General features: G+C 49.3%; 3 protein-coding genes across 6 annotated transcripts in view; 2 read left to right on the top strand and 1 right to left on the bottom strand.

Moving 5' to 3' along the window:
- The window catches only part of Prss36 (serine protease 36), a 19,073-nt gene extending 18,327 nt beyond the window's left edge, over window positions 1–746 (top strand). For 2 of the 4 annotated variants that reach the window (XM_029543319.1, XM_021212877.2), the window contains exon 15: window positions 270–745. In XM_029543319.1, coding sequence (XP_029399179.1) covers window positions 270–554 — 285 coding nt within the window. In that variant the 3' untranslated portion in view covers window positions 555–745. Of the gene's footprint in view, window positions 1–269 lie in introns of all 4 variants that reach the window. The other 2 variants (XM_021212887.1, XM_029543323.1) reach the window with 2 other exon arrangements.
- A 2,345-nt stretch (window positions 747–3,091) lies between these two features.
- Window positions 3,092–7,391, top strand: Prss8 (serine protease 8). The gene is made up of 6 exons (XM_021193744.2): window positions 3,092–3,398; window positions 3,637–3,654; window positions 5,128–5,290; window positions 5,839–6,110; window positions 6,194–6,360; window positions 6,465–7,391. The coding sequence occupies exons 1-6, from the start codon at window positions 3,314–3,316 to the stop codon at window positions 6,780–6,782; spliced, it is 1,023 nt and encodes a 340-aa protein (XP_021049403.1). The 5' UTR covers window positions 3,092–3,313; the 3' UTR covers window positions 6,783–7,391.
- Window positions 7,344–21,460, bottom strand: Kat8 (lysine acetyltransferase 8). The gene is made up of 11 exons (XM_021193732.2): window positions 21,065–21,460; window positions 18,192–18,266; window positions 17,940–18,115; window positions 13,226–13,279; window positions 12,969–13,133; window positions 11,233–11,322; window positions 8,580–8,720; window positions 8,401–8,494; window positions 8,147–8,297; window positions 7,830–7,984; window positions 7,344–7,520 (listed from the first exon to the last, which is right to left on the bottom strand). Exons 1-11 carry the CDS (start codon window positions 21,336–21,338, stop codon window positions 7,456–7,458), a joined length of 1,440 nt encoding a protein of 479 aa, XP_021049391.2. The 5' UTR covers window positions 21,339–21,460; the 3' UTR covers window positions 7,344–7,455.
- Window positions 21,461–22,989: the final 1,529 nt, after the last annotated feature.

Below are 22,989 nucleotides of genomic sequence, written 5' to 3'. Positions count from 1 at the left end.
CTACACAGACACAGAGAAACCCTGTCTCAAAAAACAGAGAGAGAGAGAGAGAGAGAGAGAGAGAGAGAGAGAGAGAGAGAGAGAGAGAAATGGAGTTTCTTGGTATTGGGTTCCAGATAGGATCAAGTATTATTTCGGAGCTAGACCTTAGAGAGACCAGAAACCAGGATTCCTAAGGTGAGAGATGCAGTGCTTTGTGATGGGACATTAGGGAAGAGAACCAGATGGAAGGGTAGCAGACTCATTTGGCCTTGGCTTCAACTCTGCAGGTGACCTCAGCACCTCCCCTGCTGTGCCAGATGGAGGAAGGTCCCTGGGTTCTCGCGGGCATGGCTGTCCGAGGTAGCCGGGAGCTGTTTGCAGCCATTGGCCCTGAAGCAACGTGGATATCGCAAACTGTGGGAGAAGCCCATTTTCTTCATCTCGGTGGCTCCTCCTACTGGTCTCCTGAAGGCAGTGACCTCTGCCCCCAGGACTTAGCAGGATCTGCAAGCTCCCCTAAGGTGACTGCTCTGCTTCTGCTCCTCCTCCTGGCTCTACTGATCCCTCGCTGAGAGCCTGGCTCCTCCTCACACCACCCACCAGGGCTGGAATGTGGCTCAACCGGCCAAGTCCCGGGCCTGAAGAGGCCCTCTTCCACCTCTACTGCATCAGCTTTCAGATAATTGGACCTCAGTGCTGGCTACTTTAAATCTAAGAATCCTTGGGGGTGGAGGAGGAACAGACAATAAAAATGTAAATACAGACACGTGGCGTTGTGGCATCTCTTAGGCTACGGAGGTGCTGAACACCTCAGAGCTAAGGGGAAAGCCCCAAGGATAGGGCTCTACCCTCTTGGTGACTCAGGCCTTGGGATCCCAGGAAATGTGTCCCCTATAACGTGGCAGCTGTTCCCTCATTCCTGCCTCTGGGCGGGGGAGGTTAGGTGGACAGCTGGTTGTGTGTCACCTCTCCATTGGAATTAGTGTCCCCAGCACCTGGAGCATACCTCAGCCCTGGCTTTGTATGCCCCAGACTAAGAGGCCTTGGGATGTGAAAGCTAGCCCCCAATATATACCCTAATGTATAATGTACACACACAAACACAAGAACCTCTGCACCCTTTAAGCGACTCCCTCCCGCACATCCTAACCAGTACCCCCAGGATCCGGGCCATCTCTATGCAAATCCATGGTCAGTTAATCCATATTACTTGCTAACTGGCAAAGGGTGACAACTGGATCCTGAAATACTAAATTCACCAGGCGCTCCCGGTGGCATCTAAACACACCAGGACTAGGTAGGGATCAAGAACCGGTCAGAGGAGGAATGAGGTTTAAGCACATAAAGACAACCAAATACGGAGCTGAAGAACACGTGGGAGTCTTTCTCGATGGGTAAACAAAGGGTAGAGTTGGGGGTGGGGTCACAGTGTATTATACAGGTAGAGATTAGGGAAGGGAAACCTAGAGTAAGCTGGTAGGTGGCCCCGGGAGACTGAGAAGGGCAGATGGTGTTAAAGGCTTTCTTTTCCTTCACTGTTAGGTGCCACAGTGAATATTCTCCAGGCTCTCAAGGAAGTGAATACAATCACCTGCTCTCTATGCCCCACACTGAATCGGCCTGCCTCCTCCTTTCCCTAAACACACCGCTCAGCTCGTGACTCCCAAAGTCTCGCCCCTCCCTCCCTCTGATTCACCCCCTCCAGGAATTCTCCGACCCAGGGCTGGGCTGGAATCCAGCTGCCTAGGCTTCCAGCAGACAGCAGGGGAAGTAAGGGTCAGTTTTTCCCCAGCCTTAAGCCTAACCCATATCCTTACCCACTGACGGCCGGCACACGGGCTGCCTTTCCGTGAACCCCTGTTACTTGGGTGTACACACACACGGGTGCACCCGCACAAGCAAACTCCGAGACGGCTGCTCTCCAGCCTGTCTTGAGGCAGGGTCTCATGAACCTGGACCTTGCTGTTTCGCCTAGACTGGTTGACCAGCAAAGCCCCAGGGTCTGCTGACTCCCACCCAGGACTGTCCTGGGGTTGCAGCTATGACCCACCACACTCACTCATGCTTTACAGAATGCCAGGGATCAGAACCTGAGTTTTTATGCGCGCATGGGAATTGCCCTTTCTCTGAACTCCTACCCTACCTACTTCACAACACTCTGGCTTTGTCATTTAAAAAAAAGAGAGGGGGGGGGTTTCTCTATGTAGCCTTGGCTATCCTAGAATTTGCTATGTAGACCAGGCTAGCCTCAAACTCACAGAAATCTGCCTGCCTGTGCCTCAGTGGGAGGAAAGACTACTGGCTTTAGAGGCATATGCTGCCACACCTGGCCTAACTTTGCCAGCGTTGTTTAGTTGGCATCTTTCCATGCCCTCTGAGGATTTGGTTCCCAGTGTTCTTCTTCCACGACCCCTGCAGCTACTGTGCAGTTGAGAGTCCCACTAATTGTGTCTATCACGGTTCCTAATTTGCAATGATTAATCAATAATTGCCTTTTGTTATTTGATTCAAGTCTGACATCCCCACTTCATCATCATCTCAAGGAGGTCATAGATGGTACAGTCTGCCACTTGTGCCCGGTGCGCAGATAAGTACTTAGCAAATACTTACTGGATGATTGTCAATAGCCAGACGTGCCGTGCTCAACACCTGCCGGAAGGTGTTTTTACAGAGGGCCTGCCACGAATGGCTTTGGCCTGGGGCATTCCCCCATGTCCTAGTCTTAGATACCTGGCCTGAGGAGGGAAGGGAAGGGCTGAGCAGCGGCTGTGGCCCTACCTTAATAAAGTCTAGACCAGGCCAGGTTGGCGGGGAAGAGGGGGCCGAGGAGTAGGAGGGGTGATAACTGAGAGACCAGGAAGACCTGGGGTAGTTGGCTGGCCCTTGGGGTTCCCAGTCCTGCCTGGGACTGCTCTCTGACCGTCCAGGGTCAGTTTTCCTTTACCAAAAGCACCCACTGCGAAAGGATCCAGGAAAGGACCATAGAGGTCAGAAGCAGGAAAAAAAAAAAAAAAAAAAAAAAAAGCCTGCTTTCAGAGGAGGAGGGCGTGGCTGAGGGAGGAGCTCACAGGTAGTCGGCTCCTGAAGTGCCTGGAGAGGTCTCTGTTGACCAGATTGTAAGACAGAACAGGTCCACGCTGGTCACCGTAGAGACTAAAGGCGTGTCCCATTTTCCCACTGGCCATTTTCTGCCGAGAAGCCTGCTTCACCTTCCCAGACTAGATCCTGGGATTCCTCACTTCCGAGCCCACACCTATATCCTGCCTTCAAAACCAGTCTTCTGGTCCTTCATTCTACCTAGAGGCTCCTGGGGGGGCCCTTGTCCTGGGCCATGGCCCTAAGGGTGGGCCTGGGACCTGGGCAGCTGGCAGCTGTGACCATTCTGCTCCTTATCGGGTTGCTCCAGTCAGGAATCCGTAAGTATGGCTCCGCGGGAGGGAGGGTGGGAGAAGGGGCTCTGGTGAGAGCGGGCTGCTCCTCGTGTGTAGAACACAGCCTCATCCTGAATTCGCGAATGTCCGTGCTCCTACCGTTTCCCCCTCTTCTCCTGTTAGTCCCCTAAACAAGGAGTCGCCCTCTGGGAAAGCGGCTGGCATGAAGGGTTCTGGGTACTCAGGCCTTCCTGCCAACTCCTCTTTCTTTCTTTCCCTCCAGGAGCTGACGGGACTGAAGGTGAGGCTTTCTGCGGGAGTCGGGGGAGTGAGGGCACAGCGGTTCGGTGTCCCCTGGCGGGTTGTAGGAGCTTGCTCACCTAGCCACACTAAGTGTCCCAACAGCTCCGAGTGTATGGAATCTTGGCTCTTGTTTTATGAGGAAACTGAGGTAAAGAGAAGCAGTGAGCTGTCCGCGGGCATAATCGAAGCCTGACTCTCAGTGTGGGTACCTGAGGTGGTTCTGAGGAGACTGTTTCCAGTCTGAGCATAACTATCCAGTGGCCTTGACTCCTTATCTTTCTAAGCTCCAGTTTCTTTGCCTTGAAAAGCTGTTCAGTTCTGTTCTAGGGCTGTAAGGAGGAACGGGGAGATTGGGAGGTGAAAGCCCCTTGGAGTTGCAGTCTGAGTAGTAGCCATTGTCAGGATTGTGAGGGAATGAAGGAAGAATCTAGTTAGCCTACTGCTAACTGGGGGGGGGGGGGGGGGAAGGTCCCCAACCTGAGGAATCCAATTTCCTTGCAATGTTCAATCACCTCCCTAGCTCTCATGTGCTCAGCAGATGGGGAGAGGGTGGAAACAGGTGTGTCTCTAGGTAACGCTCAGGTTGGTGCATTTGGAAGAGTCATAGGCAGGAGAACAGGTGTCAGCCAGCCTGGACACTGTGGAAAGGGCCCTGGAAGCTGAGAGCGACGTGACACCTGTGACCTAGCCTAGCCGGCCTGATCCGAACCGGCCATGCCTTGGAGGGGCTGTGCCTGGATGGCTCTCTAGCCTAGTGGAGAAAGGCGGGAAAGGCATTCAGAATAGAGTGACTGGTCTTAAAGGTCCAGAGGTAAGGAGTGAGTGGCCCAATGTATGTGACAGGAAGGGGGCTGTGCACTTGGGAGGCAGAGGCAGCTGGATTTCTTGAGTTCGAGGCCAGCCTGGTCTACAGAGTGAGTTCCAGGACAGCCAGGGCTGCACAGAGAAACCCTGTCTTGGGAAAAAAAAAAAAAAAAGAAAGAAAAGAAAAGAAAAGAAAAATTAAGTATTTTGCTCTGTGTGTCACATGAATGCCGGATGTCTTTGGAAGTCAGAAGGTATCAGATCTCCTGGAACTAGAGGTAGGGGCAGTTGTGAGCTGTCATGTGGTTGCTGGGAACCAAACAGAGGTTGCAAGAGGCCTTACCTCTCCTGTCCGTGGGCTGTATCTTCAAGTCAGTATGGAGAGTTCAGCAAGATTGCTGGGGCCAGACTTTTGGTTTATATACTCAGATTTAAGAGTGGACTGGGTAGGAAGCGAGGCTTAAGGGGAAGGGGCTGCTGTGACAAGTGAATAAGACTTCATGGGACACTGAACTCCTCACAGCTGCCTAGCCCAGGGTGGGGGAGGGAGCAGAGTATGAGTGCACTCCCCAGGCTCTGAAAGAGTCTCAGGGTGGCAGGGCTAAGTTTTGCTGTGGGGGCCACAGAAGGGCCTGACCTTCCTTCCCTCCCCCCTTTCCCTGGGCAGCCCCCTGTGGTGCAGTCATCCAGCCACGCATCACCGGTGGTGGCAGTGCAAAGCCCGGTCAGTGGCCCTGGCAGGTCAGCATCACCTACAATGGCATCCATGTTTGTGGCGGGTCGCTCGTGTCAAATAAATGGGTGGTGTCAGCTGCTCACTGCTTCCCCAGGTACCAACTCGGTGGAGGGGCAGAGGGGGAGTCAGACGTGGGTTGGAAACAGGGTTTGGGTGACATGGGCCTGAAATCTCAGGACGTGGGAGGTAGAGGTAGGGACCAGGAGTTCAAAGCCATCCATAGCGGTTACATAGTGAATTTAAGGCCGGCCTGGAAGATACCAGACTCTGGCTCAAAAGAAACAAGTATGTCGGGGGTCAGTCCCGGTCACAGGCTGGACCAGTTCCTGGTGTGGGCTTGGGCGTATCAGTGTTCTTAGGCCACACAAAGAGTTCATGCTTTTGATCCTAGCACTTGGTAGGCAGAGGCAGGTTGTCCTCTGTGAGTTCAAGGCCAGCCTGGTTGGTATAGAGAGTTCCAGGCCAGCCCAAGATACATAGTGAGATCCTGTTTCAAAAAGAAGAAAGGAGAAAAGAAGAAACCAATTCCAGGTAGAAGTGAAGGGTGAGGGGCCCTTGAGGCCTGAGGGAGGACAACAAAAAAACCGGGTCAGGGGACAGAAGTCGTCCCTCAGCTCCTACTCTTTGCCTCTCTGCCTGCAGAGAACACAGCAGGGAAGAATATGAGGTAAAGCTGGGGGCCCACCAGCTAGACTCCTACAGCAATGACACCGTGGTCCACACAGTGGCTCAGATCATCACCCACTCGAGCTACCGAGAAGAGGGCTCCCAGGGGGACATCGCGCTCGTCCACCTCAGCAGCCCTGTCACCTTCTCCCGCTACATCAGACCCATCTGCCTCCCTGCGGCCAATGCTTCCTTTCCCAATGGCCTTCACTGTACTGTCACAGGATGGGGTCATGTGGCTCCTTCAGGTGAGGTGGGGCACTGGGTGCCAAAGGTCAAGGAAGGGAGGCTGAGATTGGGGACCATGAGTAAGCACATTTTGTCCCCACAGTGAGCCTCCAGACTCCTAGGCCTCTGCAGCAGCTCCAGGTACCACTCATCAGCCGGGAAACCTGCAGCTGCCTGTATAACATTAATGCGGTGCCTGAAGAACCGCACACTATCCAGCAGGACATGCTGTGTGCTGGCTATGTGAAGGGAGGCAAAGATGCCTGCCAGGTAACAGAGGGGACAAGTGCACCCTGAGTGCTGAAGGGCTAAGTGGCACTGGCATGGGTGACTATTGGCCTGAGGTCTGTCCTGACAGCTCTTTTTCTCCTTAGGGTGACTCTGGGGGCCCACTCTCTTGTCCCATGGAGGGCCTCTGGTACTTGGCAGGCATTGTGAGTTGGGGGGATGCCTGTGGTGCCCCCAACAGGCCTGGAGTATACACTCTGACTTCTACCTATGCTTCTTGGATCCACCACCATGTGGCAGAGCTCCAGCCTCGAGTTGTCCCGCAGACTCAAGAGTCCCAGCCGGACGGCCACCTCTGCAACCATCATGCTGTCTTCAGCTCAGCGGCAGCCTGGGAATTGTTATGGCCCGTACTTTTCCTGCCACTCGGTCTGACCCTTGGGCCTCTTCTGCCTTTGGCTTGAACATTAAGCTATTTAACCCTCAAAGTTGACCATGCTTCCAGGACCACAGCACACCCAAGGACATGTGTCTGTCCGGGAGGGCAGCACGCGGACTTGATCTTTGAGCCCACTCTTCTGCATTTGCTCTTTGGGATTATAATCTAGGGCGGAGAAGTTTACCGCCTGTGGAGCAGGCAGGAACTCTAGCCACCGTTCTCTGTTACCTGCAGCTGATTGGTTAGGCTCCTATGGAGCTCCCAGAAGCCTCAGCTAGGAGAATGAGCCCCTCACTTCAGCCTGTATCTAGCATGCAGGGCAGCTGCCTAGCTGACTGCTACACAAGGCTGACTTCCCGCCCTACCCACCCTGCCTGATGAGCCCTTCACTTTGTCCTCTTCCTGCCTCCTGGGCTCTGCCTTAATCTCCTGGACTCCGGAGGACTGAGCCCCCACCGGAGCTGGCTGGGGCTTGGGTCAAGGTGAGGAATAAAAGGAGCTAGGAGCCAATGTTTTTAACACAGCTGGCTGTGTGTGAGATGAAATGAAGACTGCCACCCTTTGGCATATCTGTGTACCTCCGAAGTCCAGCGCACCAGCAGATTTTACTTTATGAATAAATGACACAAAACAGGTCTGTACACATATTTACAGGTTAGAGGCCAGGAAACCCAGATCCTATGCAGGGCACAGGCCACTCACTTCTTGGAAAGCTTGACTTGTTTGTGCTTCGGGGGTGCCCACTTGAGGCAGACAGAGTCCACTGTGGGAGGAAAGAGGCATGTTGGTAAGCAGGGCCTCTGGACTACGGCTGCTCACGCCTGGCTGCTCTGGGCACAGGCCAGGTTTCACCTTCACAGGATGAGAACAAAAGGGAGCCTTGGACCTGGGGGGGGGGGAGGGGTTCCCAGGAATGAGTAACCACCTCTAGGCTGCCATCCTAGAAACTGGTTCAACTGGTTTACTTGTAACAGCCAAAAAGAGAGTCCTTGGTTCTTAACCCACCCTGCCAAAACACACACACACACACACACACACACACACACACACACACACACACACACACACACACCTGTGATAGGTGGTTTCTTATACTGAGCACTTTTGAGGTGTTCCTCTACCAGCTTAGGTGTGACACAGATAACATGCTGGCCCTTCCAGTACTTGACCATGTTGAGGGACTGCAGGGTGCTGATGATGTCATTCTGGGTGATGCTGGTCATCTGGCTGTAGAGAAGGATTCGAGCATATGGAATCAGCGAAGGGATGAGAGACAAGACCCATGACCAATCTTGGGGGATCCTCTTCCTTTAGGGTTCCAAGCGATCCTTCACAAAGTCCCCAGTGGGACAGTGTATTCTGGACCTGGCTAGAAACCAAGGCTCTTACCTAAGATCTTTGATAGACAACGTGCCCCGGAAGTCTCGCAGGATCTCCAGCAAGACCCATGACCAGTAGCTTCTGTAGCTGAGTTTGCCCAGGTCACTCAGTGGCTTCTCTGGGGAGCCTACAGTACTCTCAAGCTTAGAGAGCTCATAACCTGGCAGTAGCAGAAAGAATCTTAAGGATCCAGTCTCCTCCCACCCCAGCCCTCAGCATCCCCTACTCCAGTACCCACATCCTAGGCTGCAGCAGCTACTCACTGAAGGCGATGAGAAACTTCCCATAGCCACGCCGCTGGTAGGGAGGCAGGGTCAAAATGCAGGCCACATTGTTTCCATCTGGGGACTCCTTCTCCTGTAGAATATGGGGTATTTAGGTCCTTTGGGAGGGCTAGTCCCCATTCTAATTAATAACACCCTCTTCCCAGGCTCTCCAGTACCTTAGAAAAGTAGCCAACAATGTGAGCCCCTTGCCTATCTACTTCTGTCAGAATGTAAAAGACAAAGGGCTCCACATCAAAATACAAGGTCTTGTGGTCCAGGAAAAGCTTGGCCAGTAGACACAGGTTCTGACAGTATATCTAGGGATAGAAGGTAGAGACGGTAAGCAAACACGTCCAGGGACAGTCGGCGGCTCTCTAAGTACTAGGCTGCACATAGGAGCCAGAGTTGGGCAAAGGACATAGGCCCCTCCTTAGAACACAGAATCCAAAGCAGAAAGCAGCCATCCAGTCAGTGAGGTGGACAGGAGGCTTCAAGGGAAGCCTGTTGGCACCAACAGGAGCAGGAGAACAGCACTCATCATGGCTTCCCTTCTTGTTTTGTTTTGTTTTGGTTTTCGAGACAGGGTCTCACTGTGCAGACCAGCTTCCACTTTGTCTGTCTATCTGTCCACCCATCATGGGTTTCACTGTGTAGACCAGGCTGGCTTGGAATTTATTTTGCAGATCTGCCTGCCTTAAAGGTCATCAGTAGGGAAAGACACAGGCACTGTGTGAAAGTCAGAGAGCAAATTCTGGGTGTTGGTTCCCACCTTCCATTTTGGGTTCCAGGATAAACTCTGACTGCCTGGCTTACGAAACGAGCACTTTTACCTACTGAGCCACCCAGCCATTTTTCAGGGCCAAATAAAGGGTAGGGCTTTACATGCATAACCAGTGTCAATCTTTACAGACATTAACTTGTGTTTCAGAGCAGGAAACTGACACTCAGAAGAAAAAATGGTTTAGGTTCCAAGGCTGGTGAATGCCAGGGCACAAACTCAGCTGGGCCCAGACTCTCATCATGGGTGAGCCTGAAGCAGTCAGTACAAAGCTGCTAAGCGGAAGCTGGCAACTGCCAACTGGCAAGGCCTGGGTTGTCTGTGCAGCAGGGCAGTTGCTGGCCTCAGTCTGACACAGACACAGACAGAGGCCTGCCGGGGCCAGCACTGGGAGAGACAATACCCCTTGTAGCTGGGTTCCTAGTACAGATGTAAAGGGTTTGGGGGTTTGTTTGCTTTTTTTCACTTTGTAATTTATTTATTTATTTGGTCTTTTGAGACAGGGTTTATCTGTATAGCAATACCCCTTGTAGCTGGGTTCCTAGTACAGATGTAAAGGGTTTGGGGGTTTGTTTGCTTTTTTTCACTTTGTAATTTATTTATTTATTTGGTCTTTTGAGACAGGGTTTATCTGTATAGCAATACCCCTTGTAGCTGGGTTCCTAGTACAGATGTAAAGGGTTTGGGGGTTTGTTTGCTTTTTTTCACTTTGTAATTTATTTATTTATTTGGTCTTTTGAGACAGGGCTTATCTGTATAGCCCTGGAACTCACTTTGTAGACCAGGCTGGTCAGAAATCCACCTGCCTCTGCCTCCCAAGTGCTGGGATTAAAGGCGTGCGCCACCACTGCCTGGCTGTGTTTTTATTTTTGAGAAAAGGTCTTACTGTCACCTAGAATTGTGGACTAGACTGGCTTTGAACTCTGAGATCCACCCATGTCTGCTTACTGGGGAGAGTTGGGATTAAAGGTGTGTGCTACCACACCCAGCTCTTCTCACTTAGGGTTTAGACAATCTATAGCCCAGGTTGGCCTCCAATTTGTAGCAATTCTCCTTCCTCAGCTTCCTGGGTGCTAGGATTGGAGCCGTGAGTCCACACAGAGGATGCCTAGGTTTTGATGACTCCTCACTTCGGCTCTTATCCAGTCTAAGACTGTGTGAGCCCAGCACTGCTGCTCTGATGTGACGTAGGAGGGTGGCTTCAAAGTCGACAGAAGGTGGAGCTGGTAAACACCCCCAGTTTCGAGTGGGAGCCCCTTCTGTCATCCTAACAGTTCATGCTAAAGGAAGCCAGAGTAGCTAGCAAGAAGCAGGCTTGGTAGGGATTCCCCCAGCATGGGGCTACCTGAGCACCAAAGATCAACAAAGACAACAAAGGCCGTGTTTACCAACAGCCTACGAGATGCTAGGCACGTGCTGCATACCTGACATTTGTGCTCTCATTTGTGCAAACAGATGAGGTAAATAATTATGACTCGCCTTATGGATGCGGAAATGGGAACAAAACAAAGTTAGGTAACTTGTCTGAGACCAGCCAGGAAGTGACATGGTGCTCTGAGAAGCCTGTCCTCTTCACCTTGTACTACAAGGCCCTTCAGGGGAGACTCAAACACTTGCTAAAGCTCTCTCAGACCCAGCAGGCAGGGGAGAGCAGCCCCCCAAGCCTGCTCCCAGTGGGTCACTCCTGTGACAAGCAGGAGCTTCAGAGTGGAATAGGAAATCTCTATATTTGCAGGCAAGTGTCTTTGGGACACACAGAAAGAAGAAGTTGTTTAAAGAGCACCCTCAGGCAAGACAGCCTGTCTCTAGGCTCCAGAACTACTCAAACAGAACCACCCCTGTCAGACGAGGAGTCCCCAGAAACGGTCGGGAGACCTGGCCTGAGGCTGTGTTCACTATGTATCAACACAGACCAAGCACCAAGGGTCATAAGACCTCACTTGGCCAAGATTAGATGTAGATACTGGGGGCTGGCCTCTGCCTGGCAGAGGCGATAATACATACCCAGAAGATGGTTAGAGTTTCCCACAAGCTCTGGGCTACCGGCTCACCTTGTGGTCTTTGCCATCCACTTCATACACAGAGATGTTGCTCTTTCGATAGATCTCCTTCCCTGGGGGCTGCCGCCACTGACACTGGCCCTGGGAATCCAGGGAGGGACACACTTCAGACTTCTGGATCTCTACCAGGTGGCATTCAGTCACCTGTCTGGCCCAGTCTGACTCTTAGCTTTGCCATCTGCAGGCCCTATGTGTAATACCTTATATCCAGTGACCCTGGTTTCCTCATCAGTAGAATAGGGTCCATTTCCTAAAGGGCACAAAGCTGATAACTTGCTCAGACTTCTTCCTAACCCTCAGTCATTCATCTGCGTCCAACTGTGGGAGACATCCCGCTGTGCTAGTGAACAGCGCCCCCTTCCTGGCAGCTGTGATAAAGCACTTCTTTCTAAGGGCTGACATCATTGCTCAGGAGCTATTTGTTGCCCCCCCCCCTTTTTTAAAAATATTTATTTATTTATTTATTTATTATATGTAAGTACACTGTAGCTGTCTTCAGACACTCCAGAAGAGGGAGTAAGATTTCATTACGGATGGTTGTGAGCCACCATGTGGTTTCTGGGATTTGAACTCAGGACCTTTGGAAGAGCAGTCAGCACTCTTAATCGCTGAGCCAACTCACCAGCCCCTGTTGCCTCTTTTTGTACTGAGGAGCCCAACACCAGGCTTCCTTAGTAAACGGCAAGGAACTTGAAAAATTTGGTCTCCATTCTGTAGAAGAGACTGAGATCTGAAGAGAGGCAGTAAGCTGGTCAGTTATCCCGGAGCAGAAAGAGACAGAGCGCTCTTTCCTTTTCTTCTTCTTCCCCTCCTTTCTTTTCTTGTTTTGTTTTGTTTTTTGTTTTTTGTTTTGTGTGTGTGTGTGTGTGTGTGTGTGTGTGTGTGTGTGTTTTGCAACAGGGTTTCTCTGTTAGCCCTGGCTGTCCTAGAACTCACTCTGAAGACCAGGCTGGCCTTGAACTCAGAGATCCAACTGCCTCTGTTGCTCTTTCTTCTTTTTAAGTTAATTTGATCATTTTATGTACCTCAGTGTTTTTTTTTTTTTTTTTGCCTGTATGTATGTCTGTTTGAGGATGTTGGGTCCCCTACAGCTGGGGTTATAAACAGTTGTGAGCCAATGTGGGTGCTGAGAATTGAAGCCAAGTTCTCTGGAGAAGCAGCCAGTGCTCCTGACTGCTGAGCCATCTCTCCAGCTCTCCTTTTTTCTTTTAAAAAAGATATTTTTTTAGCTGGGCATGGTGGCATACACCTTTAATTCCAGCACTCCAGAGGCAGAGGCAGATGGATCTCTGTGGGTTTAAGGTCAGTCTACAAACAAACAAACAGATTTTTATTCTTAACAATATGCATATATGTATATATGTGTACGTGTATGTATGTATGTATACTCATGCGTCTATAAATACAAGTTCCAGCAGAGGCTGAGGAAGGCTTTAGACCTGGAGCTCGAGTTATAGGTGCCTGATGATGCTGGGAACTGAACTTGGGTCCTTTGCAACAGCATTCAATGTTCTTAACCCCTGAGCCAGCTCTCCGAAGGCTATGCCAACCTTGGATTATGTAGTTGAGGATGACCTTCTGACCTTCTTGTCCATCCGCTAGGCACTAGGATTATAGGAAACACTACCACACCCAGGGGAATCTAGGGCTCTAGTAGTCCCTTGGGTGTTTTCCCCCAGTCTCTCTGGACTCATCCCTGTTGTCCCAGGGGAGTGACCCAGCCTCACCAGGTGGAAGCGGTAGCTCTTCTCAAACTTCATGTATTTGAGGCAGTACTCGCAGAGCCAAAGCTTGGGCTGCTTCCCATAGTCCTCTGGGAAAGGTGAGAAATACCAGGCATCGATTTCGTAGTTCCCAATGTGGATCTTGTCTACATACTTCACTTTGGTGATCTGCAGACAGAGAAACGAGGGCAGGGCACAAGCTCTGCCTGGTCCCCAGGGCAGGAAGCACCCCACTGGTCCCCAGCCCTGCTTATTCTTACCGCCTCGTGCTCCTTTTCCAAGGCTGCTGTGGTGGGGTCCATCTCTGCATAGGTCTGGGGTAAGAAGTACACAGACATGAACACACTGGTTAGACTGTTCCCTTCCTGTCCCAGAACTCAGTGCTTATCGACTGTCTCCTAGATCTCGCAATAACAGTAAAGAAAGTAAGCCCAGTAACAAATACTGATGGCAACAGCTCCTGTCTCCCTAGATTGAGGCTCCTCTGCTGCCCACACACCAGAGACCTCAGTCTGGACCTTGAGCTAGAGAAGCAGGTTAAGAGCGTCAGCTATCGCTGGGCAGTGGTGACGCACGCCTTTGATCCTAGCATTCTGGAGCAGAGACAGGCAGATCCCTGTGAGTTTGAAGCCAGCCTGCTCTACAGAGAGTTCCAGGACAATCAGGGCTACATAGAGAAATCCTGTCTTGAAAAAGAAACTCCCCACCCCACAAAAGAGCTTCAGCTGTACAATTGGGTCACATGCAAGACTCGGATGAAAGAACAGATCTCATTTTCCATGTCAGAGTAAGACCTGCTGGCTCGGTCTCCCTCCTTAACACCAGACTTCAGCAGTTTTTGAATATGCTCTGTGAGGCTCCCTGTCTTCTCAGAGGATGTTAGACTGTAGGTGAACAGAAAGGACCTCTAGGTTCCCCTTCCTCCTGGGCCCTCTCTTAAACATCACTGGCCGCCTCACTCTTTTTTTTTTTTTTTTGGTTTTTGGAGACAGGGTTTCTCTGTGTAGCCCTGGCTGTCCTGGAACTCACTTTGTAGACCAGGCTGGCCTTGAACTCAGAAATCCGCCTGCCTCTGCCTCCCGAGTGCTGCCGACTCACTTAAAGCTCCTTTCTCATCCATGTAGCCGACCTAACCAATGGCCAACAGAGAGGGCGCCACCTCTCTTCTCTATGGTTATCTCTAGAATCAGTTCCTGTGCAATTTTTTCTCTAACCCACTCCAAATAATCAGTGCCACTTTAGGTCTGGACAGCTGACTGGTTCCTTAGCTCCCAGTTCCATCTCAGCCCCCCTCAAATCCATGGCTATCAAGCCCTTTCCTCCAGCCCCAACCTTCCACACATGTACGGCTTCCACCTTGAGAACCCCCCTCCTCCTCATGCTGCACATGCTCACCTTGCTTTGGCACAGAGCTGTCAACTACCACGTGCAATTATTTTGCCCTTTCCTGTCCTTCAAGGCCCAACATCCTTCCGAGGCATCCTCCAGGATGACTAGATTAACTCCTTTTTTTTGTGTTGAGTTGTTGTTGGTTTTTGTTTTTTCGAGACAGGGTTTCTCTGTGTAGCCCTGGCTGTCCTGGAACTCACTCTGTAGACCATGCACGCCTCAAACTCAGAAATCCGCCTGCCTCTGTCTCGCAAGTACTGGGATTAAACTGTGCACCACCACTGCCCAGCGAGTTGTTGATAATGATGGTTTCTTTGGATAGGGTCTCAGTATGTGTATCACACCGATCTGGAATTTGCCTTGAACTCCAAGCTTACAGGAAAGTCTTACCTCAGCCTACCAAGCTTTCCTACCTCAGGTCCCCAGTGCTGTGATTACAGGTATGCACCATTATACCTGGCCTTGAAGAGAATTATTTCAATTTTACAGAGTAGTAAACATACAGAAAGGGATAAGGTCACTGCCCATGGGCCAGCTGCCATTGTAACTACCGAACACTCTTAGACATTATTTCATTTTGCCTTCATAATGAGTCTTTGAAACCAAGAGTGCTCATTATTACAATACAAAAGAGAAAACTGAGGCACAAAGAAGCAAAATTTTGGGGCTGGAGAGATGGTTCCACTGTTAAGAGCACTGTCTGCTCTTCCAGAGGTCCTGAGTTCAATTCCCAACAACTACATGGTGGCTCATGGCCATCTGTAACATGATCTGGTGCCCTCTTTTTTTTTTTTTTTTTTGTTTTCTTTTGTTTTTCGAGACAGGGTTTCTCTGTATAGCACTGGCTGTCCTGGAACTTACTTTGTAGACCAGGCTGGCCTTGAACTCAGAAATCCGCCTGCCTCTGCCTCCTGAGTGCTAGGATTAAAGGTGTGCTCCACCATGCCCGGCGATCTGGTGCCCTCTTCTGGCATGAGGGTGTACCTGCAGGTAGAGCACTGCCCAGGTTGACAGAAATGTACAAGAAAAGCAGCCCTGGGCTGGCCCAAATCCAACAAAGACAAGAAACAAAGACTTTCACTTCAGGTGTCTCTTTAAACTGCATTTCTCAATGTTCACAAAACAAAATTCTTTTCTGCAAATGCATTAAAGAACTACAAAACCACTATTTTTCTTCAATGTTGTAATTTATTTAGAATTAAACATTAATTAGAACAGGGTATGGTGGTACATACCTGTATACCAGCACTTCAGAGGTAGAGGCAGGGGAACCAGTTCAAGGTCATCTTTGGCTATATACCAAGTTTGAGCCCATGTCTCAAAAAAAAAAAAAAAAAAAAACCAAAAACAAAAACAAACAAAAAAAAAATACCAACCGATCAACCAACAAAACTCTCCAATAACTATCGAACCTTGCTGAGACTTGAATCACTCAGCCATCAATATTCTACCTGCTGACTGAGAGTCACTCCATTCAAGTCAGAGAACAGCATTTTAAACCTGTGCTGCCCAAGAGAACAGCCATTAACTGCAAAAGCTATTCCATCTCAAATTAAAAAGAAAATTCTAGTCAAACTGGACATGTACAGACTAGTACTGAAGAGCCACAGGTGGCCAGAGGAACTACTGTATTGACTAGCAACAGCCCACAGACCACTTACAACAGTACACTAGACAGTGCTACCCTAGAACTGGAGAGTCTTTCTAGCTCAGGGGATCAAAAACAGTTCTTACTAAAACATACTGACATTGCAGCCAGCTGAAATGTCTGTGTATATATACATGCATGGATTGCAAGTCAAACAAAACTGCCTCTCAACAATACTTACCCCACAAACATTTTAAAGGGATGGAGAAATGGTTGAGAGGTTAGATAGAAGTATTTGCTGCTTCTGTGGAAGACCTGAGCTCAGTTCCCAGCACCCGCAGGCCCCATGGTGGTCACAGCCATTTTTAACTCCAATCTCAGGGACTCCAAAGCCCTCTTCTAAACTCTGGGGTACTGGATCCACATGCATACATGCAGGCAACACTCATATAAAGCTAAAAAACTTACAAGATGTACATGTTATACATACCACACCAAAACAAATTTCCAGCCTGGTGACACAAGTGTCTAGAGCAAAAAGCATCGTTGCACTGTGTTTGCTAAGAGTAAGGAATCATATGGCTGTGCAGTGGCTGCTCAGGATGGCTGCCCTGCCTTAGCTTGTAAATCAATGCAGGAGTGTGGGTCTCCTCCCTTTCCCGAATTATTCCTCTCTCTCTTCTATCTCTTCTCTAAGCATATTTTCCTTAGCACTTTTGGCTTCTCCCCAAACATTTTGGGCTTCCTTACTCCATTCTCTAAAACTTTACTCCCTGACAGTGGCTGACTGTCCACCATGTGTCTGACCTCTGTGATATTTTAAACAACATGATTTTTTTCCCTAAACTTGACAGCCCACCTGCCTTGGTGTTTTTCTTTTAAACTCTAATAAATCTGTCAAGCTTCCAAAAAAGAAAGGAGGGAAAGAGGGAAAAAGAAAAGAAATGAAGGTTCAGAGTGGGAGAAACACAATTCCCAGGAATAGCCTGGCTTGAAGAGAGGTCAGGGCCATCCTGGGCTACAGCCTCAGAAGACCAGAGAGTCAGGCTTGCTGACCCCTGTAATCCTTGGATTACACTTGGGAAGTAGGCAAAGGAGGATGAGGTGTTCAAGGCCAGCCTTGACTATGTAGGAAGTTTAAGGCTAGCCTGATTACAGGAGACAGTCTCACAAGAACAAAGAGGGGTCACTGCCATGGCCCAGTGGGTACCGGGCTTGCCATGAAATCCTAGAGACCAGAGTTTGATCCCTGGATCATAATTAAAGGTAGGAGAGGACTGACTCCACAAAGTTGCTCTATGGTCTCCACATTCTTAAACCCCTCCCCCACATGCCATGCATACACACATATAAGCATACAAACATATCATGCACATACATACATATACTAAATATTTTGAAATATATGTATATATACACACACATACACTCACACACACACATATTTTGTTTTTGGTTTTCAAAGAATCCTGATTTGGATATCTTTGTAGGATGTATCAAAACCATGGTCAGGGCCTAGCCCTTAAGGCAGTGTAAATCCTACCAAGATTTCTAGACCTCCCTGTGCTCCCTCCACAGACTGAGATGCTCTGCAACAGCAGAAGAAGTAGATTAAACCTGATACAAGCCAGGAACCGTAGGCTTAACTTCTCTGAGTCTACTTCCTCATACACAAAAAGAAGTATTTGCCCCTGTAGTGACAGGTGACAAAGGTCAGGGAGGATTTGATGAGAGCATACAGTACTCAGCATGGTGCTGGATAGCTCGATAGTTTCTATGCCTTCCCTTTGGACTTCAAGTTTGAGTTCCAGTCCTAACTGTACCATTTTCTTACTGTGAGAGAACAACCCTCTTCTCTCTGTAAGCTGAGGATTTTTTCATATATGAACAAACAAGAGGAAACCCTGCCATACTAGCAGCTTCACATGGGAGTTGCGATGGCTTTGTTGTGAGGGCTGAGGGGCCTCCTGGGCCCTGCGAAGGGAGGGGGCCAGGACCTTCTGCACGTGGTTGATCTCATCATGCTTTCGCTTTTGGTTTCGAGTGATCTTGCGCTCAGGCTGCTCGGCCAGCTCACTCAGGTATTTCTCAGAGTTCTTCTGCACAGCATCCTTCACTGTCTTGGTCAATGCGAGTCGGTTCTTGTCCACCCATTCGTCCAGTCGCCTGTTAACTGTGAGGACGGACCATGAGGGACTGACACACTGCCTCCCTCCTTCCACCCAGGCCCCACGGCCCCAGGCACTCACAGCCCACATAGTGAACATAGAATTCCTCTCGGCCTTCCTGGTCATTCACTCGAGACTGGATCACTTCTGCTGAGTCTGTCAGGAAAAAAGGGGGATCCATCTGTCCACACCTGCCACTTACCCTGTAAGGTGAGCCAGGTTAGGACTTTGGGGGGGGGGGGCTGTTCAGGGGATGTTACAGAGGACCGGAGATTTGAACACTGAGAAAACCTGGTATTTAAGCATGCTTGAGTCTACCTCCAAAGTCAGTGCTCATTCACTCATTTGGGGGCCATGAGACCTGGCTGGGGATTAAGACAGTTAATTATATATTTAATTATATATAAATTCTTCCTTCACATTTCCTAAATGACTGTAGCCCCATGATTTGACTTTCTGAACCTTAGTTCCTTCATCTGGAGAGTAAGAATAGTGGCTACCTGCTGGGCATGGTGACACACGCCTTTAATCCCAGCGCTTGGGAGGTAGAGGCAGGAAGACTTCTGAGTTCGAGGCCAGCCTGGTCTACAGAGTGAGTTCCAGGACAGCCAGGGTTGTGGCTACCTAAAAGGGTAAGTGTGGCTTTAATTTGTAGCACAGGGACAGATGCATAGCAGGGCTGTCTAGAAACCAACGCTTGTCTGGGGCTCCGCTCTATACTGCTGGCCACAGAAAGCAGATACAGTGAGGAATCACAAGAGATCTCGCTCTCTAGTATTTTCCCACTGACAGAGAAAGGCAGATAATTTTAACAGTAAGGCTGAGGTACAAAAAAGAAAATGTGCCAGACCATACAAGTAACTGACTTTGCCTGAATGGGTCAAGAATGGGATCATCACAGGAGTAAGAGATTAGAGGCTGGAGAGATGGCTCAGCAGTTAAGAGCATTGACTGCTCTTCCACAGGTCCTGAGTTCAAATCCCAGCAACCATATGGTGGCGCAGAACCATCTGTAATGAGATCTGATGTCCTCTTCTGGGGTGGCTTAAGACAGCAATAGTGTAGCTGGACGTGGTGGCACACGCCTTTAATCCTAGCACTCGGGAGGCAGAGGCAGGCGGATTTCTGAGTTCGAGGCCAGCCTGGTCTACAAAGTGAGTTCCAGGANAGCCAGGGCTANACAGAGAAACCCTGTTTCTAAAAAACAAAAAAAAAAAAAAAAAAAAAAAGACAGCAATAGTGTACTAACATATAATAATAAATAAACCTTTTTTTTAAAAAAAATTAGGCGGGTGTGGTGGCGCACACCTTTATTTTATTTTATTTTATTTAAATATTTATTTATTTATTATATGTAAGTACGCTGTAGCTGTCTTCAGATACTCCAGAAGAGGGAGTCAGGTCTTGTTACAGGTGGTTGTGAGCCACCATGTAGTTGCTGGGATTTGAACTCTGGACCTTCGGAAGAGCAGTCGGGTGCTCTTACCCACTGAGCCATCTCACCAGCCCTGGCGCACACCTTTAATCCCAGCACTCAGCACTGGGGAGGTAGAGGCAGGCGGATTTCTGAGTTCGAGGCCAGCCTGGTCTACAAAGTGAGTTCCAGGACAGCCAGGGCTACACAGAGAAACCCTGTTTCTAAAAAACAAACAAACAAACAAAACAACAACAACAAAATAGCAGTGGTGGCGCATGCCTTTAATCCCAGCACTTGGGAGGCAGAAGAAGGTGGATTTTTGAGTTCAAGGCTAGCCTGGTCTACAGAGTGAGTTCCAGGACAGCCAGGGCTACACAGAGAAACCCTGTTTCTAAAAAACAAACAAACAAACAAAACAACAACAACAAAATAGCAGTGGTGGCGCATGCCTTTAATCCCAGCACTTGGGAGGCAGAAGAAGGTGGATTTTTGAGTTCAAGGCTAGCCTGGTCTACAGAGTGAGTTCCAGGATAGCCAGGGATACACATAGAAACCCTGTCTTGAAAAACCAAAAAAAAAACAAAAACAAAAACAAAATTAAGAGATGAGTAAGAGCTAGCCAGGAAAACATGAGAATGATTACTTATAGCAAGAACAGGTGATAAAAGGCACATAAACACAGTCTTTGGAGAGCAGAGCAAGGTTGGTCTTGGCAATAGCTCTTGCTAGAAGTGCCTAGAAACTGGAAAGGTCTCTGACATGAAAGTCTAAGGAGTTTAATTACGTTTTTGAGACAAGGTCTCTCTATGTAGTCCTGGCTCTTCTGGAACTTGCTATGCAGACCATGCTGGCCTCAAACTCACAGCCTTCCCAGGGCTGTGATTAAAGGTGTATGCCACCACAACCGACATTTATTCTATCTTTTAAATTACATGTATTTATCTTATTAGGGGATAGGGGATACTCTTATATAGATTCTGAGGACAACCAGTAAGAATCATTGTCTCCTTCTACCATGTAGGTCCTGGGGACAGAACTCAAATCACCAGACTTGGTGACAAATACCTTTACCGCCTGAGCCATCTCAGCTCGGAGTTTATTTAGAAGCCAGCAGCTTGAGGTTTATTTTGAAGAAGGAAAGAAAAGGAAGATAAATAAAAGGGAAACGTGTTTTTATGAGCAGGGCTGTCCTCTTTGCTGGTGATGAGGGGACAAGAGAAATGTAAAGACAGACAACAACAAAACACCAAGGAAGGAACAGATGTAGCAAAAAAAGATGAAGCCTGAAATCGGACCAGAGTGAATGTTCGCAGGCCAACTCTGTATTCACCTTCCTGGTGACTTTACAGGAGACAACAAGCATGGCCTGACTCCATCCCAAAGCGGGTTTGCCAGCTCCCGAAATCCCGCCTTCTTACCTGAGTCACCACCCTGGTCCCAAGACTCCCAGCCCCCAAGCGCCGCCCCACGGAGCGCCCATGCCTAGGCCCCGCCCCGTCCCTAAGCCCCGCCTCTAGACCCTGGGCCCCGCCCTCACGCCAGGTGCTGTCCGGCCGCCGGCACAGGTACGTTTCTCCGATCTCCACAGTGACCTCTGGTTCGCCACGCGCCGGAGTCGGCGGAGAGACCCTGCCCGGGGACTGGGCAGGCCCCTCGACTGCTGCATTTTCCCCCGGGCCGGGCTCTCCTTCCCCTACAGTTCCTGAAGTTGTTGCAGCAACTGCGGCTGTTGCTCCCTGTGCCGCCATTACTGTGCCGGAAGTGACCGGCCAGAGAGACGCTTTTATTTCCGGATCAGTGGGGGCGGGCATAGTCTTGCGTGTTGGAAGTGGGGAGGCTGTGACGTGGCAAGGTTCTGTTTTGTGCGTACTCCGTGTGGCTGTTGTTGCTGTAAATTGGCCCAACTTGAGACAGGGTCTCAGTATACAGTCCTAACTGACTTGGAACTCGCTATGTAGACCATACTGTCCTCGAGATCCACCTGCCTCTGCCTTTTGAGCCCTGGTATTTAAAGACGAGCAGCGCCACACCCGGCCTCGGCTATTTTTGTGGAGTCGTTTGTTGTGACGTAGCTCAGGCTGCCTACATACTTGCTGACCTAGCTCCTCCCGCCTTGGGTTCCCGAATGCTGGGATTAAAGGCGAGCACCACCATGTACTGCCTTTCCTATTTATTGAGAAAGGCTCTCCTCAGGCTAGCCTGAAACTCACTGAAGTGCAGCAATTTGCTGGGGATTGCAGTTGTACTCGATCACTGGATTAAGTTTTATGGGATGCTTGGGGCCAAAACCCAGGGATTTTTATGTTACCCATCCTATATTTGAGTTACTCGTTCAGGGTGGGAGCAAAATCCAGTTGAGACAGGAAAAGAACAGGTGTGCCAAATAATAAACTTTATCTTTTGTTTTGAAGGCACGGTTTCTCTGTGTAGCCCTGGTTGTCCTTGAACTCACTTTGTAGACCAGAAATCCACCTTCCCCTGCCTCCCAAATGCTGGAATTTAAAGGCCTGCGCCACCATCGCCCGGTAACTTATTTTCTCTTAAGAATTTCATGTAGTGGGGCTGGAGAGATGGCTCAGCAATTAAGAGCACGACTGCTCTTCTGAAGGTCCCGAGTTCAAATCCCAGCAACCACAACCACATGGTGGCACACAACCATCTGTAACTAGATGTGACACCCTCTTCTGGAGTGTCTGAAAACAGCTACAGTGTACTTATATAATAAATAAACCTTTAAAAAAAAAAATGTTCATGTAGCCCCTGCAGAACTCAAACTCGAGTGTGGCCACCTTCCAAATGTTGAGGTTAGGATGTCACCACACCAGGTTCATGCACTGCTAGGGATTGTACCCAAAGCTTCATTAATGCTAGACAAACACTACCGCTGAACATCTCCAGCCAAGGGTTTGAGCAGGGAGACAGTGCCTGGAGAATCTGTAGTGTCTCTTCTCCGAGTATAGTATACCAATTCTCTGAGATTTAGTAAAGGTTAAACTATATATATATATATATATATATATATATATATATATATATATGGTTAAGTCATAGCTTTATATAAGCTATATAGCAGCATTCAAGGTAACCTTAGATGAATTGGAGTAACACATGTCTAATTTGCTGTCTAACTTCACCTTTCTACACACAAACACAATGATCAGGTAAGATGTGTTTTCCTTCATTACTGTATTGGGGCACCTGACACCTTAAATAGCTTGCCCAGTGCATAATACTTTAGGAACTGCATCATTGGCAAACTAGTCAAAAGAATAAGCATTTTGTTTGTTTTTTTGAGACAAGGTTTCTCTGTATAGCCATGGCTGTCCTGGAACTCACTCTGTAGACCAGGCTGGCCTCGAACTCAGAAATCCGCCTGCCTCTGCCTCCCAAGTGCTAGGATTAAAGGCATGCACCACCACGTGCAGCAAGAATGATCATTTTTACTGTAAGACCTTTGCTTTT

The sequence above is a fragment of the Mus pahari genome, chromosome 1 (genome assembly GCF_900095145.1).
Source record: "Mus pahari chromosome 1, PAHARI_EIJ_v1.1, whole genome shotgun sequence".
In the NCBI taxonomy this organism is placed as follows: Eukaryota; Metazoa; Chordata; class Mammalia; order Rodentia; family Muridae; genus Mus; species Mus pahari.
This window is presented reverse-complemented; position numbering and strand designations above follow the sequence as displayed.

Coding starts and splice junctions, on each gene's coding strand:
- Prss8 (XM_021193744.2), top strand. CDS start 3,314: ATGGCCCTAAGGGTGGGCCTGGGACCTGGGCAGCTGGCAGCTGTGACC. Junction 6,111..6,193: donor GGGTCATGTGGCTCCTTCAG/GTGAGGTGGGGC, acceptor TTGTCCCCACAG/TGAGCCTCCAGACTCCTAGG. Junction 6,361..6,464: donor GAGGCAAAGATGCCTGCCAG/GTAACAGAGGGG, acceptor TTTTCTCCTTAG/GGTGACTCTGGGGGCCCACT.
- Kat8 (XM_021193732.2), bottom strand. CDS start 21,338: ATGCCCGCCCCCACTGATCCGGAAATAAAAGCGTCTCTCTGGCCGGTC. Junction 8,721..11,232: donor TGGATGGCAAAGACCACAAG/GTGAGCCGGTAG, acceptor TTCTATCCCTAG/ATATACTGTCAGAACCTGTG. Junction 8,495..8,579: donor TTGTTGGCTACTTTTCTAAG/GTACTGGAGAGC, acceptor CATATTCTACAG/GAGAAGGAGTCCCCAGATGG.